The sequence below is a fragment of the Chrysemys picta genome, chromosome 12 (assembly GCF_011386835.1).
Source record: "Chrysemys picta bellii isolate R12L10 chromosome 12, ASM1138683v2, whole genome shotgun sequence".
NCBI lineage: Eukaryota > Metazoa > Chordata > Testudines > Emydidae > Chrysemys > Chrysemys picta.
Window position 1 is genome coordinate 19,272,382 of NC_088802.1, and position 20,526 is coordinate 19,292,907.

At 48.1% G+C, this 20,526-nt stretch overlaps 1 protein-coding gene across 1 annotated transcript; it reads right to left on the reverse strand.

The window, feature by feature from the left end:
- Positions 1–1,741: 1,741 nt before the first annotated feature.
- LOC135974508 (olfactory receptor 2AP1-like) lies at positions 1,742–12,937 on the reverse strand. The gene is made up of 2 exons (XM_065562941.1): positions 12,873–12,937; positions 1,742–2,726 (listed from the first exon to the last, which is right to left on the reverse strand). The coding sequence occupies exons 1-2, from the start codon at positions 12,935–12,937 to the stop codon at positions 1,742–1,744; spliced, it is 1,050 nt and encodes a 349-aa protein (XP_065419013.1).
- Between the last annotated feature and the right edge of the window lie 7,589 nt (positions 12,938–20,526).

The window sequence follows — 20,526 nt, forward strand, 5'->3', positions numbered from 1 at the left end:
TATGATGGAGTCAAACATCTTTCTCTGCCAGACTGCAGTGAGGGGAAAGGGTTACCTCATGTGCTCAACACGCAGGGGCAGGAATAGAAGTGCTTGTGACAGTGTGGGGCAGGAATCGGCAGCCCTGAGGTTAACTTCCGGTTTATGTCTTATGTTCCTTAAAATTCATGTTTCAGGATTTCAGCTGGTCATCTGCAGGGGTCAGGAAGGGATTTTTTTTTTGTACCCTGAAGTATTTTTTTCTCTTCTTCCTCTGAAGCATCAGGGATGGCCATAGCTGGAGATGGGACATTGGCATAAAGGTCCAGGGCTCTGAGGGGGCACCAAGTATTTTCTTTCTCTCAGGTGCTGGACTGGCTGATTCTTGCTCACATGACCAGGGTCTAACTGATTGCCATATGTGGGGTTGGGAATAATTTTCCCCTGGTGAGACTGGCAATGACCTTGGCGGGGGAGGAGGGGGTCACTTTCTTTTGCAGTGTGGGGGGTACGGGTCACTTGCCAGGATTATCTGAATGTATCTCACTTAATCATCTCCCTGCCATTGTGGGGGCCTGAGGCACTGGTGCCGCTTGGTCCCCCCTGTTCTTTGCCTGTGGCACATCCTAATCTCGTCTCCTGAGGGCTGTGATAATTTGGTCTCATTTTGGTTGCTGGGTTTAGTTTGCGGGTGCGGGGTGGGGGGTGCTGGTGGTCTGTGCTATACAGGGAGAACATAAGAATGGCCGTACTGGGTCAGACCAAAGGTCCATCCAGCCCAGTATCCTGTTTACCGACAGTGGCCAATGCCAGGTGCCCTGGAGTGAGTGAACCTAACAGGTAATGATCAAGTGATCTCTCTCCTGCCATCCATCACCCCCCTCTGACAAACAGAGTCTAGAGACACAATTCCTTACCCATCTTGGCTAATAGTCATTAATGGACTTAACCTCCATGAATTTATCCAGTTCTCTTTTAAACCCTGTTATAGTCCTAGCATCAACAACCTCTTCAGGAAAGGAGTTCCACAGGTTGACTGTGTGCTGTTGGACTAGATGATCTGGCCATCCCTTCTGGCCTTAAACTGTATTAGTTCATCTACACTGCAATAAAAATCCCATGGCACCGAGTCTCAGAGCTTGGGTCATTTGACTCAAGCTCACAGGGCTTGGGCTGAGGGGCTAAATGTAGTCGTGTAGATGTCTGGGCTTCGACTGCAGCTGGGGCTCTGAGACCCACCTGCATCACAGGGTTTCAGAGCCCAGGATCCAGCCTGAGCCCAAATATCTACACTGCCACTTTTAGCCCTGTGGCCCAAGCCCCACGAGCCCAAGTCAGCTGACCTGGGCAAGCAACAGCCTTCCCGTGGGCCTTTTTATTTCAATGTAGACATGCTCCCTGATCCCACCAGCCTGGGTGTCGATTCCACTGGCTAGCAAGGCACTAGAAGTTAGGCCTTGCAATGCCTAAGTCCTTTTGTGGATCCAGCCCTAAGTCATTATTTTACATTCTTACTTTGTTTTAGCCTATGGAATTCACCAAAACATTATCTACCCACATTCAACAAAGAAAATAAAGTTCCATTTTATTTTGAACACAAAGATCCTGGTTCTGATTGATCTTAAAGTTTCAAATCTTTGCACATCCTCAAGCGTTACAAGTTCACACTACCAAAGACCTAGAATGAAGTAAGGGCTACGCAACCTCTGAGCTTTAAAGTGTAAATCAGCTGCACTCATCATTATTTTCTCTTTCAAAAAATTCAGTAGCATTTCTGAATTCTTTTAAAATCTACACATTTACTGACAATTTTTTTCAGAGCCTCTTTCACCTCTTTGTTTCTCAGGCTGTATATGAAGGGATTGGCCATAGGAGTCAGAATTGTGTAGAAGACAGAGAACACTTTGTTGAGGTCTCTGAGTGTGTTGGTTTTTGGTAGCAGATACAGAATGATCAGGGTCCCATAGAAAATTGTCACCACAATGAGGTGAGAGGAGCAAGTAGAAAATGCCTTTTGCCTCACGGTGGTGGAAGGGATTCGCAGGATGGTGGAGATGATATAAATGTAGGATGTCACAGTTAAAGCAAATGCGGGCAGGGTAATTGAAGCAGCCACAATGCTGATTACAAGCTCCACCTGGTAGATGTCATTGCAGTAGAGATTTATTATTTGTGTAGATTCACAGAAGAAATGATCAATTTCATTGGCGCCACAGAAAGTTAATTGCAACATAAAAGAAACTATTATGATAATACTTAGAAATCCATTTATCCAAGACCCAGCTGCTAGCTGGAGGCAGAAACTGCCATTAATAATGGTTGCATAATGCAGTGGTTTGCATATCGCTAGATACCGATCATAAGACATCGCTGCAAGGAGACAACACTCCGTGGCTGCAAGGAAACCAACAAAGTAAAATTGTGTGATGCAGCCACCAATAGAAATGGTTCTGTCCCCGGTCAGCAAACTGGCCATCATCCTTGGCAGGACGGTCGAGGTGTAGCAGGTCTCCAACCAGGACAAGTTCCCCAGGAAGAAGTACATGGGGGTGTGAAGGTGCTGATCAGTCACAACTAGCACAACAATGAGGATGTTCCCGGCCATGGTCACACTGTAAATCACAAGGATCAGCAGAAAGAGAAGGATCTTCAGTTCGAGGACAGACCCAAATCCCAGGAGGATGAATTCTGTGAGGGAGGTTTGATTTCCCTGTTCCGTGTCTGCTATGGAGGAAATGAACCAAACTCTACAATACAACAAGAACAGAATCTGTTAAATGTCAATATCACATTATCAATTTAAAAGCATTAATGTTCAAATGCTCCCTCTCCTTCATGTCACCCGCCCAAATACTGGGCTGAGCACATAGGCTGGTAGGCTGGGAGTGAGACAATGGAGGCTGATGATATATGAGAGTGAGTGAGAAAAACTGACACACAAACATGCTGCTAAAGCAAGCTCAGTTTTGTGTAAAGACCCTGATTTATCTGACTAACAGCAGACTAAGCCTTGCTCCCTTGATTTTGCTCCAAAGATTGACACTAGTGGTGTGTAGCGAGGAAACCAGTTCACCAGGAGGAGTCTGGCAAATGAAGGTGAAGGCACTGGATTCCCTGAATTAAGACTGACTCGTTTGGGCTGGTAAAACACCCCACAATTTTGCTGGCTGAGAATCGGCTTGGTTTGGACTTCAGAAACTTCCTTTGTCCCCGACAGAAACCAACGCTCTATGAATGTGGTTGTGCTAGTCCAAGCCCTCACCTCCTAAGCCTTTGTAGGTAGTCAATGTTTGATTTCATTTATGCTGTACCATGTAGATCAGTGCTTATGCTGCTATGTGATCATCACATATTAACTTTAGGATTTCTCTACTAAGGAATATTGTTGATTCAAACTGCTTAGCAACATTCTGAAAATTGAATGATCAAAATCCCCATTGTCATCTACACTAGCAAAGCTGTACATTTACAAGAAATATAAACTCACATGATTCAGAAAATATGCCATCCATCATGTCTGATGTATTTTATGTTTTGTTCACAATTCCTTTTTATCTTTTTTTTTTTCCATTTCCCACTCTGAACTTCCACAACTTTGAAAAATTTACTGAGAGTTAAAAGGAAAAATGAAAGTCTAATACTTTGCCATTCGGTGATTTTTAAAAATATGAGGATTTCTTTTTAAATGTATTGCATGGTTAAAAAAAAATAGCAGGGGAAGATTTGGGGGAAATGTCATTATTCATTTTATTACACCCAGTGGTAAACAGGAAAAAAAAAGTTTAAATGTAGGTCCCCTGCAGCCCGACATTTCTATGATTCGATCTGGAGTTTAACAATAGTTCTGGAAGGGTTCTTATACATTGGAGTTAACGGTTTAAGCCCATCTCTAACTATTATAGATCAGGATGAGATCTGATGTGGGGGGCACATCATTCCACAAGTGTTACTGCAGCGTTATTACACATTCCTCTGCAGTCTCTGGAGCTGCCATTGTCAGAGACAGGAGACTGGGATAAATGGACCTGGGATCTGGTCCAGTCTGGAAATCCCTATGTTCTTCATTGATTGGGTTATTTAAAAGTAAAGTGGAACAGACACTAATATATGTACTATTGGGGCCAGTCCTGGCAGAGAGATGGGCTGGAGGGGACAGAGTTTTCCTTTCTTGTCTCTAGATTCTATAATTCTGTTCCAGCTTCTGCCAATGGTGGTGAGCAATAGGAAGACATTTCCCCTCTCTGTGCCTCAGTCCCCCCGTCGATTACATGGCAATATTAACACTGACTGGCATCTCTGGGGGAAGGCGAGACTGAATCACCACTGATTGCTCAGTCCTTTGACTGCACGGCGTGGCAGGCTCTATCTTAGTGCATGGCAGCAGCAGTATGAGGGATAACACTCACCTTCAACCACAGCATATTCAGCCTACAGTCTAGCTTGGATCTCTCAGGATTTGGTGACCAGGATTCAGACTCTTCTCTCTCATATCTCCCTAGAAATGTGGTTCTCTCAGTAAAGAGATCTGGGTCCCCGTGATGGGATGAGCAGGTGCCGAGATCTCACTTGGACCATGTTCTCTTACCTCTGTTGATGGTGTGTGTTTGCCTCCTCATAGAAATGTAGGGCTGGAAGGGACCTCAAGAGGTCATCTAGTCCAGCCCCTGATACTGAGGCAGGAACAAGTAAACCTAGATCATCCCTATCCTGTCCTTAAAAACCTCTGAAAATGAGGATTTCACAACCTCTCTTGGTAACCTGTTCCAGTGCTTAACTACCCTTAGAGTTAGAAAGTTTTTCCTAATATCTAACCTAAATCTGCCTTGATGCAATTTGAACCGATTCCTTCTTGTCCTACCTTCAGTTTAGTATTTGTATCCTTTGCAGGAGAAGGTTGTGTCTCCCCTGATGCCACTTCTGAGGGGGAGTTTCCATTGGCTGACTCTGGGGAGTTCCTGCTGTTTGCAACACACACAGCATGAAAACCGGTCCGGATGCAATCAGCCTGCTTAGCTCAAAAGATTTCTCTCCTCATAGACCCATAGACTCATAGACTTTAAGGTCAGAAGGGACCATTATGATCATCTAGTCTAACCTCCTGCATGATGCAGGCCACAAAGCCATCCCAGCCCTTTCCCTTGACTCTGCTGTTGAAGTCCCCAAATCCTGTGGTTTAGAGACTTCAAGTAGCAGAGAATCCTCCAGCTAGCGATCCCTGCCCCATTCTGCGGAGGATGGTGAAAAACCTCCAGGGCCTCTGCCAATCTACCCTGGAGGAAAATTCCTCCCCGACCCCAAATATGGCGATCAAGTAGAACCCCGAGCATGTAGGCAAGATTCTCCAGCCAGACCCTCATTGGCCATTATACTATTTACCAGCGATGGCACACTGTTCATTTGACTAAAATCATGTTATCCCATTAAACCATTCCCTCCATAAACTTATCTAGCTTAATCTTAAAACCAGACAGGTCCTTCGCCCCCACCGTTTCCCTCGGAAGGCTGTTCCAATATTTCACCCCTCTGACGGTCAGAAACCTTCGTCTAATTTCAAGCCTAAACTTCCCCACGGCCAGTTTATATCCATTCGTTCTCGTGTCCACATTAGTACTGAGCTGAAATAATTCCTCTCCCTCCCTGGTATTTATTCCTCTAATATATTTAAATAGAGCAATCATATCCCCCCTCAGCCTTCGTTTGGTTAGGCTAAACAACCCGAGCTCCTTGAGTCTCCTTCCATACGACAGGTTTTCCATTCCTCTGATCATCCTAGTGGCCCTTCTCTGTACCTGTTCAAGTTTGAGTTCATGTTTTTTAAACATCGGAGACCAGAACTGCACACAGTACTCCAAATGAGGTCTCACCAGTGCCTTGTACAATGGAAGCAGCACCTCCTTATCCCTACTAGATATACCTCGCCTAATGCATCCCAAGACCGCATTGGCTTTTTTCACCGCCACGTCACATTGTCGACTCATAGTTATCTTGCGGTCTACCAGGACTCCAAGGTCTTTCTCCTCCTCCGTTACTTCTAACTGATGCGTCCCCAGCTTGTAACTAAAATTGTTGTTAGTCATCCCTAAGTGCATCACCTTACACTTTTCACTATTAAATTTCATCCTATTTCTGTTACTCCAATTCACAAGGTCATTCAAGTCTTCCTGCAGAATATCCCGATCCTCCTCCGAATTGGCAATACATCCCAACTTTGTGTCATCCGCAAACTTTATCAGCCCACTCCTACAATTGGTTCCGAGGTCAGTAATAAATAGATTAAATAAAATCGGTCCCAAAACCGAACCTTGAGGAACTCCACTGGTGACCTCCCTCCAACCTGACTGTTCACCTTTCAGTACGACCCGCTGCAGTCTCCCCATTAACCAGTTCCTTATCCACCTCTGGATTTTCATATCGATCCCCATCTTTTCCAATTTAACCAATAATTGCTCGTGCGGTACAGTATCAAACGCTTTACTGAAATCAAGGTATATTAGGTCCACCGCATTTCCCTTATCTAATAAGTCCGTTACTTTCTCAAAGAAGGAGATCAGATTGGTTTGGCACGATCTGTCCTTGGTAAAACCATGTTGTAATTTGTCGCAATTGCCATTGACCTCAAGGTCCTTAACTGCTTTCTCCTTCAGAATTTTCTCCAGGACCTTGAACACTACAGATGTTAAACTGACAGGCCTGTAGTTACCCGGGTCACTTTTTTTCCCTTTCTTGAAAATAGGAACCACATTCGCTATTCTCCAGTCCAACGGTATCACCCCCGAGTTTAAAGATTCATTAAAAATTATCGCTAAGGGGCCTGCTATTTCTCGCGCCAGTTCCTTCAATATTCTTGGATGAAGATCATCCGGTCCACCCGACTTAGTCCCGTTAAGGTGTTCAAGTTTGGTTTCTACCTCGGATATGGTAATCCCCCCTCCTGTATCCCCTTCTGTCACGCTGCCAATATTCCTAATCCCTTCATTGGCCTCATTGAACACCGATGCAAAATATTTGTTTAGATATTGTGCCATGCCTAGATTATCCTTAATCTTCACTCCAGCTATAGTCTTCAGCGGTCCCACTTCTTCTTTCTTTGCTTTCTTCCTATTTATACGGCTATAAAACCTCTTACTATTGCTTTTAATTCCCCTCGCAAGGTCCAACTCTACACGGCTTTTGGCCTTTCTCACTCCATCTCTACATGCTCTGACCTCAATAAGGTAAGTTTCCTTACTGATCCCTCCCCTCTTCCACTCTTTGTAGGCTTTCTGTTTTTTCCTAATCGCCCCTTTGAGATGGTCGCTCATCCAGCTCGGTCTAAATCTCTTGCTTACTAACCGTTTTCCCTTTTTGGGGATACAGGCCTCCGACAGCTCCTGCAGCTTTAATTTAAAATAATCCCAGGCACCTTCTGCCTTTAGATCCATTAATATGTTTGCCCAATCCACTTCCCTTACCAGTCCTCTTAATTTATTAAAATTAGCCTTTTTAAAATTGTAAACCCTAGTCTTTGATTTAATTCTGTTAATCCTTCCATTTAGTTTAAATTGAATTAGCTCATGATCACTGGAGCCAAGGTTGTCCCCTACAACCATTTCCTCAACGAGGTCCTCACTACTCACCAAAACCAAATCCAAAATGGCATCCCCCCTCGTCGGTTCAGCTACTACTTGATGAAGGAATTGATCAGCAAGCACATCTAGGAACATCTGAGCCCTATTATTGCTACTAGCATTTGTTCCCCAATCTATATCTGGGAAGTTAATGTCCCCCATAATTACACAGTTCCTATTAGTATTTACTTCCCTAAACACATTAAATAGTTCTTTATCCATATCCTGGGTAGATCCCGGCGGTCTATAGCACACCCCAAGCACTATCCCAGGGGAGGCTCTAGTAGTTCTTTTACCCAGGGTGAGTATTGCCCAGACAGACTCCATCTTATCCATTCCATCAGTTATTATTTGTTTACAGCTTACCTCATTATTGACATACAATGCCACCCCCCCCACACCTTTACCTTTGTTCCGGTCGTTCCTAAACAGCACATACCCTTCCATACCTGTACTCCAGTCATGACTGCCGTTCCACCACGTTTCAGTTATTCCTACGATATCCGGTTTCATTTCTCGGACCAGGAGCTCTAATTCCTCCATTTTGTTACCTAGGCTTCTTGCATTGGTGTATAAACATCCTAATGTATGCCGTTTAGCCTGTCTCCCATTAGTTATGCAATTTGTTACGGACCCCTTACTGTTCATCCCCCCTCTCGTTCTTATGTCCAATCCCATCCCCCCGGCTATATCTCTTCTTATCTCATCACTCACATTTTCAATGTTGGAATCTGGCGTGGAGATTAACTGTACATCTCCCAACCGTCTCCCCCAACTTCCTAGTTTAAAGCTCTTTTGATGAGATGAGCCAGCCTCCCTCCCAGAAGTCTATTTCCTTCTCTACTCAGGTGAAGTCCATCCCGTGAGAACAGTTGTCTGTCCCCGAAAGCCTCCCAGTGGCCATACATCCCAAAGCCCTCCTTATAGCACCACTCCCTTAGCCAACTATTTAGTCTCACAATCCTATCAGCCCTTTGCTGCCCTTCTCTAGGAACAGGCAGAATTCCACTAAAGATGATCTGAGCCTCGATTTCCTTGAGCGTCTTCCCCAGCCTGGCATAATCTCCCTTGATTCTTTCTAACGAGAACCTAGCCGTGTCATTTGTTCCTACATGAAGGATTATCAAGGGGTTCTTACCTGCTCCTTTTAGTATCCTTTTCAACCGCAGGTCCACATCCTGTATCTTTGCGCCCGGTAGACAGCACACCCTTCTGTTCTCTGGGTCCGCCCTGGTCACAGGCCTATCCAACCTCCTCAGTAAGGAGTCCCCAGTCACATATACCTCTGAGAGATGATTGAGTTGCAAGACTGAGAGGTCCTGCTGTACCTAGCAAGGGCCTCATCCTGCTGTCCCAAAGCAGATGAACAATCCTCTCTTATGTGAGCAGTCCCACCCCCTTCCGTGAGACAACATGCCCCAGTAAGGGTTGTCCACATTGGTCAAGTGTGATGGCTGGGCTCTCACAGTGGGGAGCATAGTAATTGGACATAAGATTTCTGTGAAATATTGTCTACTTGGTCCCGAGTTTGCAAATTAGACATTTCAATCAGGATTTTCAAATCAGTCTCAAGGAATTAGGCACTTCACCACAATGAAAAGTAAATTGAATCTGGATGCCTAACTCCTTTAGGCTCTTTTGAGAACCCCAGTCTTCATGGGGGTGGAGGGTAGACACAGGAAAGTACAAATAAAGCTGATGGAAACATTTTAACTATGAAACCTGCTTTGTAACTGAGCCAAATATGCCACTCTGGCAATTTGATTCACACAGTGAGGAAATATGACAACCAACAACACAGAGATGTTCCCCCTTTCGGTCCCTTCTCACACATGCACAGGTCTGAAGGTTGAGAGATGTAAACCACTAGAAAGGGCGGAGACACATTGTGCCAGTGAGTTACACAACTATTTGCTAGACATCAGAGGAATGTTGGGAGTCAGGACTCCTGGGTTCTATCCCAGGTCCTGGAGGGGTACGAGCTGTAGTACTTGCAGACAATAGTACAACAATCCATATCGATTTGGCACAGGCTTGCTGAACGTTATTGTGGCTGAGAGGATGTGTTATCAGAGACTGGCTAAATAGAAAGACAAAATTAGTGAGGGGCTAAGTTGAAGGGAGGAGTTGTGAGGACTAGTAGGAAGCTGGAAGGAATGTAGGGGGAAGAGCGGATGGATGGTGTAGTGCTTAGGGAGGTATTCCAGCCCTTGGGAGCCCTGTATTCCAGTTCTGGCTCCACCAAAGACTGCCTGTTTGACCAAGGTGATCTCTGGGCCTCAGTTCCCCAGCTGTATAATGGAGATAACAGATGTTCCCCACCCCCTGGGGGTATTGTGAGGAGAAATACACTAAAGACTGTGGGTCACCCACATACTACACAGAAGGCGCGCAGGTAAGTACCTTAGGGAGAGGCAGGGCTGTCTCATGAATGAGAGCCTGCACACACTGAGAGGAGGTGAAATTGCCCATGCAGCAAACCTAGTGTCTGACCCTGGAATTACACCTGCAAAGAGGCTATGATCTGAACTGACCACTGAGTGGAAAGGGAGCAGAAATGTGAATGTGGCAGTGATGGGGATGGAGGGGCTGTCCGACAATGACTAAGGAGCACCCTGCCCTGCCTGTTCAGGTCTCTCTCAGCAGAGTAGGGGAAGTGATCAGATTTAGATAAGCCCAGGGGCCGTGCCAGCCTCTTCCCGGTGGGAGGCTGAGGTGGGCAAAACAGAAAATTGTGAGGGGGGCTGTGCCCCCTCATCATGAGGCCCTGCCCCTCTCTGTGGCACCACCCTGTGCTCCTCCTCAGGTAAGTGCCAGTCCCGCCTCCTCCTCCCCCCAGGCCCCGCCCCCTGGCCAGAGGCTGGAAGCCAGATCTGGGCAGTGCAGGGTGGCTGGTACCATGGTGCAGGCTGCCATAACACTCCCCTGTCTCCTCCTGCTGTTTGTGCCCATGCCCCCTGGGCCAGGGGAAGCTTTCAGGGGCTATTTTCCTTACCCCCGCCCCATAGCCACCACTGCTTTCCAGATACCCAGCTCTGAAGGCAGAGTGGAGAGAACAGGGGGCCCCAAAGCATCCCCCAGTCCATGTCTCCACCCACCAGCGCTGCCCAGGCCAGGGGGAGGGTCCAGGGCTCCCACAGCGGCCTGGACTAACCCACTTCTGGGCCCTGCACCCCCCATGTTCGCTGCTCCTCAAGAGCTCTGCTGGCCCGAGTGCCGAGTCCCCCCACCTCGGCGGCTGTTATGGGATGCAAAAGTCGAAGGACGGCAGGGGAGCTGAGCAGCAGTCACTGCCCTGGGGCCCCGGGCACCAGCAGGAGGTGGAGACGGGAGAGTGCCGCGGTCACCCGCACCGTGACACCAGCCAGTACAGCAGCCTCCCCGCACTGCGTGGCTTCGGTTTCCGGCCTCCAACCTGGCCAGCAGGCTGTAGGCTCGATGTGGGGAGAGGAGGAAACAGAGCCAGAATTTACCTGAGGAGAAGCAGGGGAAGGGGCCACAGACAGGGGCGGTGCCTTGTGGCAAGGGGGAGGTACAGGCCCCACTATTTTCTGTCTAACCCACCCCTGTCCAGGGATGTGGCTGCTCTTCAGCTCCCCTTCAACTGTTGCAGCCTGTAACAGCTGCCCAGGTGGAGGGACCCAGATCTAAGGCCGTCAGAGCCCTCAGGGAGCAGTGACCATGGGGGGCAGGACACAGGAGCCCATGCTGGTCAGTCCAACCCAGTGTGGGGAGCCCCGGTCACTCCATCTGCCCTGGGTGGTGCACCCCGGCCAGCAGGAACATGGATTGGGGGCTGCTCTGATGCGCCAGGCCCTCTGCCCGGGCTTACTCCTGCACAGCCACAGCTGCCTTCAGAGCTGGGCGTCTGGCCAGCAGCCACCACTCTGCATTCAGAGCTGGGTGGTTGGCGAGTGGCAGCTGCTACGGGGTGGCTACTGTAAAATTGGGGGTGGCGATAGCTCTCGCAACCCCCCTTCCCGGGCCACTCCTGCCCCCTAACTTTACCTGCATGGCATTGCTCCCAAAAAGTTAGAACACTCAGGTATACAACTTTGTGCATGACGAATTATTCAAGGCTTCAGGGAGGGTAAAGCAGCTGTGAAGAATTGTTTTCTTCTCAATCCTAAATATCATGGGACTGCATAGTTGAGGAGCTAATATCGGAACTAATCCTTGACCAAATATGAACTTTGACTGGGATTCTTGAAGGAGCCTAAGGGATCTAGGCACCCATATCCAAATGTGATGATATGGGTGCTTCATTCCCTTAGCTTCCTTTGCAAATCCCAGCCTTCCTGGTTGCCACACACCAAGGTTATCATGGATTTATAAGTACTGGCCATTAACTGAGCTCAAGAAAATCAGTTCTACAAAGTGTAAAAAAGAGCAGACTTTAGAAGATCTAAAACCATGCAGGAGAGCACAGTGGTTTGTGTAGATGGGTACACAGGCAGATTGTTATTCCCAGTCCAGTTCAAAGTTTTGAATAAGTACAATCAAGTCCCAATTTTTTTTAATACAGTCTTATGTCAACCCTTCACCATTAAGCTTTGTGTCTCCAAAGCTTTGTTTTTAACAATGACTGGTGCCATTTGACTTGTTTTTCCCAAATGTAATTGCATTTAGTGAAACAGCCTAATGAGTCTCTTGCAGGCGTGGGGGGCAAGGGGAAGAAATCTTGCACATGGTGATGAAGCACTAGTTTACCTTTCGGAGCGATGACAGTGGACCAGATTGCCTGCTGATTTACATTGATGTAACTCCATTGGCATCAATGGGCCCGATCCCCAGCTGGTGTAAACCAGTGTAGCTCCATTGGAGTCAATGGACAACATGCTCATCTGATGTAAATTAATGTTGTCCCATTGGCGTCAATGGGCCAAATTCCCAGCTGATTCAAATTGGTGTAGCCCCATTAAAGTAAATAGGGCTATGAGTTTACTAGGACTCAGAATCTAGCCCTATAGCTGCCCTCTTTCTTATCCCTTATTTTCTGCAGCCATATAGAGGGATTTATATAGTACAGCTGCCCTTTTTCCGCCCCAAACTTTTTGCTGACATCTAGGCAGCATTATGCAATGTAGCTGCTCTTTTGTCATATCCTCTCTCAGATCAATCCTTCAGTACAGTACATGCTAAGTTCTCTTCTGTAACCCTATGCAGTTGGCAGCAGAATTAAGCCAGCATAACTGCCCTTATCTATTTCCTTCCCAGGCTGAGGCAGGAAGGTCTGGTGGATCAGGCACTGGAAAAATGGATTTGTTATCTAGCTCTGCCACCTACCTGCTGTGTGGCCTGATGACAGGAAAGAAGAGGAAGGGGTTATGTCCAGTGTTCTCCATCCTCATGCTAGTAGGCATGAGATCATGGACAGCACCCCCTTGGGGTGAAATTCAATTTTTTCATCTCATGACTATGGTTATAGTTTGAGGTGTAAGAGATTTGAGTCTCTACACAAGTTTGTATTTATCTAAATACACCATGATGGAAAAACTTCTCTAGTCATTCCCCGCAACCTGTCTGTCACCAGCTGAATCCCACTGAAGTCCACTGCAGGTTGTGACTTTCTCTGAAAATATGTTTTTAATGACACTAAGCAAGATTTTTATGCACAAACTCCATGAAAATGCAGCCTTTTGTGTAAACTAATTTTATTTTATGTTTGCATGAATTTCCTATCAAAGTAGCACCCTGTGACAGAGAGAAATTTTGGAATGCAACAGGTCAAAGAAAGAGGCCTTGTGTTTTATAGGAGTAGCAGATTGGTGAGAGGCAAGGAGAGGGGAATGGTGTCTCTTTCTTTCTCATTTCCAAGTATTGGCATCGGGGCCCCTATCCCTGCATTTGCTCATGCTGTATGGTGCAGCTGGTCTCAGGATCCAGTGAAAAGCCAACAGAGAGGAAGATAGTGGGGGTGGAAAGGGAACGGAAACCAGAACAGGATCTCACATATATCAGTCTGTGGTCCTCAGTGGTCCAGCAGTGATGTCCAGGCATGCACACTGGTGACCTATGATTTGGGTGTATGATGAATCAATGATCCTCAGAGCTCATGAGCAAAGGACAGAGTCTACAGAGTGAAGGGGAAGCCTGTCGAGTTTTCACCTGAGAATCTCACAGGAGTCTGCTCCCTGTTTGATCCTCTCCATCATTTTAAGTACCACAAAAGGGGGTGATGGGCGGACTAGCCCATCCGCTCATTATGTAAGCGGGAGAATGGTCCCGCTATTGTGGGGAACTTTCCTGGCTTCTGCACTACCCCGGTGAAATAGGCTAGCGAAAGGATCTGAGTCCTCGCTCCCACTTCCCCTACCCAGAGGCCTCCCTGCCCTTGAGGGCTCCCCTTCCACTTTCCTGTCTGGCAGAGTCCTCGTAACCCCAACAAGGCTGGGCCCAGGATTCCTGGGGGGCTCAGCCCCCAACCCTGCTGTGGTCACCTAGGACAGGGGCTAGGGTGTCACCACTTCGGGGTACTCTCTCTGCACTGGGCACCTCCCTGATCCACTGATTATTCCATACAATTTAAAACAAATACAAGTTGTTTAATTAACAATTAATCTAAAGAAAAGAATAAGGAAAAATGGGAGAGGTTAAAGGAAAACACATCACCCCGCTCTGTGGCAGGGAACATCACAAACGGTGTCTCTGGACATCAGGGCACTTTGCAGTCTGTTCCTTGTAGGTCCCAGATTTTCTTCTCAGGCCCTGGCTGTGCTGCAGGTATGCTGCGGGTTGGACACTTGCAATGGTGGTGGCCACACACCTCCAGGCTTTGAGTGGTGGGACTCTTCTTCCCAGCGTCAACCCCCCGTCAGGTTATGGTCCCCCTCCCGGTCTGGCCTGCAAGGGCCCTTGTCTGGGGGTGTCTTTCTGTGCTGGGCCCTTTGCCCAAGGTCCCCCCTTGGCTGGCCCCACTTGCTCACCACACCTGGCTCTGTGGCTGCAGCTCTGCTCCCAGAACAGGATCTGCTCTCCCTGGGCTGTGTCTATGGCTCTGTGGCTGCGTCTCTGGCCCCTCTGGATCTGGCATGGTTCTGCTCTCCAGCTCAGCTTGGGCCCCTGCTTTCTCCTTAGCTCGGCCCCACTCAGTTTGACCCAGGCAATTCCAATTCACACAGAGGACGGGACCCATCCTGGCCTCCTGTCATGCTGATTAGCCTGCCCGCCCTGTCAATCAGGCCGACCTGGAGGATTGGCCTCTCGCCATTGTTCCTGGGGACTGTGAGGGTATGTCTACACTACGAAATTAGGTTGAATTTATAGAAGCCGGTTTTATAGAAATTGGTTGTATACAGCCGATTGTGTGTGTCCCCACATAAAATGCTCTAAGTGCTCTAGTCGGTGGACCGCGTCCACAGTACGGAGGCTAGCGTCGACTTCCGGAGCATTGCACTATGGGTAGCTATCCCACAGTTCCCCCAGTCTCTGCAGTCCATTGGAATTCTGGGTTGAAATCCCAGTGCCTGAATGATGCAAAACAGTGTCGCAGGGGGTTCTGGGTACATGTCATCAGGCCCCTCCCCCTCCATCAGAGCACCGGCAGACAATCGATTCGCGCCTTTTTACCTGGGTTACCTGTGCAGACAACATACCACAGCAAGCATGGAGCCTGCTCAGCTCAGCTCACCGTCACCATATGTCCTCTGGGTGCCGGCAGACGTGGGACTGCATTGCTACACAACAGCAGCTGCTAACTGCCTTTTGGCGGTAGACGGTGTAGCATGACTAATAGCTGTGGGGCTGGCAGCCGTAGGGCTGCATTGCACCAGCCCCTTGCCTTTTGGTAAAAGATGGTATATTACGATTGGTATCTGTCGTAATCGTTCTGCAGTGGCTGTCAATCATGGGCACCTGGGCAGACATGCTACTGTCTCGATGATGATGGCTATCAGTCGTAGTATGCTATTTTCTGCCAATTGCCCAGTATTGTCTGCTAAGCACCCAGAAGAGGCCGAGGGCAATCTGGGTGCTGGCAGACGTGGGGCTCTCAGACGTGGGGCTGCATTGCTACACAGCAGCAGCCCCTTGGCTTTTGGTAGAAGATGGTATATTACAACTGGTATCCATCGTCGTCGTACTGCAGAGGCTATCAGTCATGCTGCACCTTCGGCTGCCAGCTTAAGATGTAAAAAATAGATTTGTTCTGTATTCATTTGCTTCCCCTCCCTCCATGAAATCAATGGCCTACTAAACCCAGGGTTGTTAGTTTAATCTTTGGGGGGACCATTCTGTGTGACAGTTGTTTGTGTTTCTCCCTGAGGCACAGCCACCTTTCTTGATTTTAATTCCCTGTACCTGTACGCCATGTTGTCACTTGGCCCTCCCTCCCTCCCTCCTTCTCCTGGTCCGTCAGATACTAGTTTCGCGCGTTTTTTCAGACCAGGCGCCATAGCTAGCACTGGGATCATGGAGCCCGCTCAGATCACCGCGGCAATTATGAGCACTATGAACACCACGCGCATTGTCCTGGAGTATATGCAGAGCCACGACATGCCAAGGTGAAACCTGGACAAGCCGAGGAGGCGATTGCAGCGCAGCGAAGAGAGTGATGAGGAAATTGACATGGACATAGACCTCTCACAAGGCACAGGCCCCAGCAATGTGCAAATCATGGTGTTACTGGGGCAGGTTCATGGCGTGGAACGCCAATTTTGGGCCCGGAAAACAAGCACAGACTGGTGGGACCGCATCATGCTGCAGGTGTGGGACGATTCCCAGTGGCTGCGAAACTTTCGCATGCGTAAGGGCACTTTCATGGAACTTTGTGACTTGCTTTCCCCTGCCCTGAAGCGCCAGAATACCAGGATGAGAGCAGCCCTCACAGTTGAGAAGCAAGTGGCGATAGCCCTGTGGAAGCTTGCAACGCCAGACAGCTACCGGTCAGTCGGGAATCAATTTGGAGTGGGCAAATCTACTGTGGGGGCTACTGTGATCCAAGATGCCAGGGCAATGAAAGACCTGGTGATATCAAGGGTAGTGACTCTGGGCAACGTGCAGGCAAGAATGGATGGTTTTGCTGAAATGGGATTCCCAAACTGTGGTGGGGCCATAGACGGAACCCATATCCCTATCTTGGCACCGGAGCACCAAGCCACCGAGTACATAAACCGCAAGGGGTACTTTTCAATGCTGCTGCAAGCCCTGGTGGATCACAAGGGACGTTTCGCCAACATCAACGTGGGATGGCTGGGAAAGGTACATGATGCTAGCGTCTTCAGGCACTCTGGTCTGTTTCAAAAGCTGGAGGAAGGGACTTTCTTCCCGGACCAGAAAGTAACCATTGGGGATGTTGAAATGCCTATCGTGATCCTTGTGGACCCAGCCTACCCCTTAATGCCATGGCTCATGAAGCCGTACACAGGCAGCCTGGACAGGAGTCAGGACCTGTTCAACTATAGGCTGAGCAAGTGCCGAATGGTGGTGGAATGTGCATTTGGATGTTTAAAAGCGCACTGGCGCAGCTTACTGACTCGCTCAGACCTCAGCGAAAAGAATATCCCCATTGTTACTGCTGCTTGCTGTGCACTCCACAATATCTGTGAGAGTAAGGGGGAGACATTTATGGCGGTGTGGGAGGTTGAGGCAACTCGCCTGGCCGCTGATTACACGCAGCCAGACACCAGGGCAGTTAGAGGAGCACAGCAGGGCACGGTGCGCATCAGAGAAGCTTTGAAAATGAGTTTTGTGACTGGCCAGGCTACGGTGTGAAACTTCTGTTTGTTTCTCCTTGATGAACCCTCTGCCCCCCCCCCATCTGGTTCACTCTACTTTCCTGTAAACCAACCACCCTACCCTCCCCTCCCCACTTCGAGCACCGCTTGCAGAGGCAATAAAGTCATTGTTATTTCACATTCATGCATTCTTTATTAATTCCTCACACAAGTAGGGGGATAATTGCCAATGTAGCCTGGGATGGGTGGGGGAGGAGGGATGGAAGGAAAAGGACACACTGGCAATCATCTGGGGTGGAGTGACTGCGTGGCCGGAGGCCCCCCCACCGTGTTCTTGGGCATCTGAGTGAGGAGGCTATGGGCCTTGGGGAGGAGGGCTGTTGGTTACACAGGGCCTGTAGTGGCAGTCTCTGCTCCTGCTGCCTTTCCTGCAGCTCAACCATACGCTGGAGCATATCAGTTTGATGCTTCAGCAGCCGGAGCATCGACTCTTGCCTTCTGTCTGCAAGCTGACGCCACCTATCATCTTCAGCCCGCCACTTGCTCTGTTCATCCCGCAATTCAGCCCACCACCTCTCCTCTTGTTCATACTGTGCTTTTCTGTAGTCTGACGTTGACTGCCTCCACACATTCTGCTGTGCTCTATCAGCATGGGAGGACATCTGGAGCTCCGTGAACATATTGTCCCACGTCCTCCGTTTTCTCTTTCTAATGTTCACTAGCCTCTGTGAAGGAGAAACATTTGCAGCTGGTGGAGGAGAAGGGAGAGGTGGTTAAAGAAGACACATTTTAGAGAACAATGGGTACACTCTTTTGTTACAAGGTCGCATTTTTCCTCTTATAGTGAGGGCCTGCCGGTTTGGTATGAGAGATCACTCACGCAGTGCAAGGCAACAGATTTCAGCTTGCAGGCAGCCATGGTAAGCCACAGTCTTTTGGCTTTTTTAACCTTCTTAACATGTGGGAATGGTTTCAAACAGCAGCGCCCTCATTTCCCATATCAAGGATGAATTGGGTTGGCCATTTAAAATGGCTTTTCAATGTAAAAGGAGGGGCTGCGGTTTCCGGGTTAACATGCAGCACAAACCCAAGTAAACCACCCCACACACACACGCCCGATTCTCTGGGATGATCACTTCACCCCTCCCCCCACCGCGTGGCTAACAGCGGGGAACATTTCTGTTCAGAAGAGCAGGAACGGGCACCTCTGAATGTCCCCTTAATAAAATCACCCCATTTCAACCAGGTGACCGTGAATGATATCACTCTCCTGAGGATAACAAAGAGCGATAAGGAATGGATGTTGCCTGCATGCCAGCAAACACCGGGACCATACGCTGCCATGCTTTGTTATGCAATGATTCCAGACTACGTGCTACTGGCCTGGCGTGATAAAGTGTCCTACCATGGCAGACGGGATAAGGCAGCCCTCCCCAGAAACCTTTTGCAAAGGCTTTGGGAGTACATGAAGGAGAGCTTTCTGGAGATGTCCCTGGAGGATTTCCGCTCCATCCCCATACACGTTAACAGACTTTTCCAGTAGCTGTGCTGGCCGCGATTGCCAGGGCAAATTAATCATTAATCATTAAACACGCTTGCTTTTAAACCATGTGTAATATTTACAAAGGTACACTCACCAGAGGTCTCCTGTGTGCCCTCAGGGTCTTGGGTGAGTTCGGGGGTTACTGGTTCTAGGTCCAGAGTGACAAACATATCCTGGCTGTTGGGGAAACCGGTTTCTCCGCTTCCTTGCTGCTGTGAGCTACCTACAGTACCTCCATCGTCATCTTCCTCGTTCCCTGAACCCTCTTCCCTGTGTGTTTCTCCATTGACGGAGTCATAGCACACGGTTGGGGTAGTGGTGGCTGCACCCCCTAGAATGGCATGCAGCTCCGCGTAGAAGCGGCAAGTTTGCGGCTCTGCCCCGGACCTTCCATTTGCTTCTCTGGCTTTGTGGTAGGCTTGCCGTAGCTCCTTAATTTTCACGTGGCACTGCTGTGTGTCCCTGTTATGGCCTCGGTCCTTCATGGCCTTGGAGACCTTTTCTAATACTTTGCCATTTCTTTTACTGCTACGGAGTTCAGCTAGCACTGATTCATCTCCCCATATGGCGAGCAGATCCCATACCTCCCGTTCCATCCATGCTGGAGCTCTTTTGCGATCCTGGGACTCCATCACGGTTACCTGTGCTGATGAGCTCTGCGTGGTTACCTGTGCTCTCCATGCTGGGCAAACAGGAAATGAAATTCAAACGTTCGCGGGGCTTTTCCTGTCTACCTGGTCAGTGCATCTGAGTTGAGAGTGCTGTCCAGAGCGGTCACAATGAAGCACTGTGGGATAGCTCCCGGAGGCCAATAACGTCGAATTCCGTCCACACTACCCCAATTCCGACCCGCAAAGGCCGATTTTATCGCTAATCCCCTCGTTGAAAGTGGTGTAAAGAAACCGGTTTAAAGGGCCCTTTAAGTCGAAAGAAAGGGCTTCGTCGTGTGAACGTGTCCAGGCTTAATTCGATTTAAAGCTGCTAAAGTCGACCTAAACCCATAGTGTAGACCAGGCCTTAGTCTCAGTGTCCTGATTCCCCATCGACCCCTCTCCTTTTAGTCCTGGGAGCTAGCCAACCAAAACACCTCCACTGAATGTTAGTAAGGGCAACAGTCCCCTTACAATTATATTGTCCACCAATTAGATCTAGTTTGGTTTATCTTCAATGAAATTATAATGCAGTCTTTAATTACACAATCACATATTCCTTTTTCCACTGGACCCCTGGCTCATTCAGTGCATAGGATGGACTTAGTGAGCAATTATTCAGTATTTTGTTTTCTCCTCATTCTTCACTGTGTGCTCCCAGGCCTTATTCACTCCACATTGTTCTACTCTGCTCTGAAGACAAAATAATCCATCGTATCTTGGGCTTTTTGATGGTGCTCATCACTATAATATATGAGTGCTTCATGAAAGGGCTCGGCAAGAACCCGCATGTCCATTTCATGGGATAGGTTGTGATTTCAAAATTTATTTTCATTTAAATTGTAATGAAAAATTGAATTTCAAAATTTCCCATGATTTTTTTTTTTAATTTGGGGGTCAATTTGAACATTACATTTCAATAAAAATGAAGCATTTTGTTTCAATGTTGACTATATTTTTATGTTGTTTTAGATTATTTTATTTTAGTTCATATATTTTTTAAGAATAAATATTTTATTTTAGGAAATGACTCCTCATGCCAAATGTCATGTCTCTGCTCCAAAGCATAGTCT

Bases quoted from the DNA above. Each gene is read 5' to 3' on its own strand.
- LOC135974508 (XM_065562941.1), bottom strand. From the start codon at position 12,937: ATGAGGATGGAGAACACTGGACATAACCCCTTCCTCTTCTTTCCTGTC. The intron at 2,727-12,872 runs GTAGGTGGCAGA...GTTGTATTGTAG, and splicing joins GTCATCAGGCCACACAGCAG to AGTTTGGTTCATTTCCTCCA.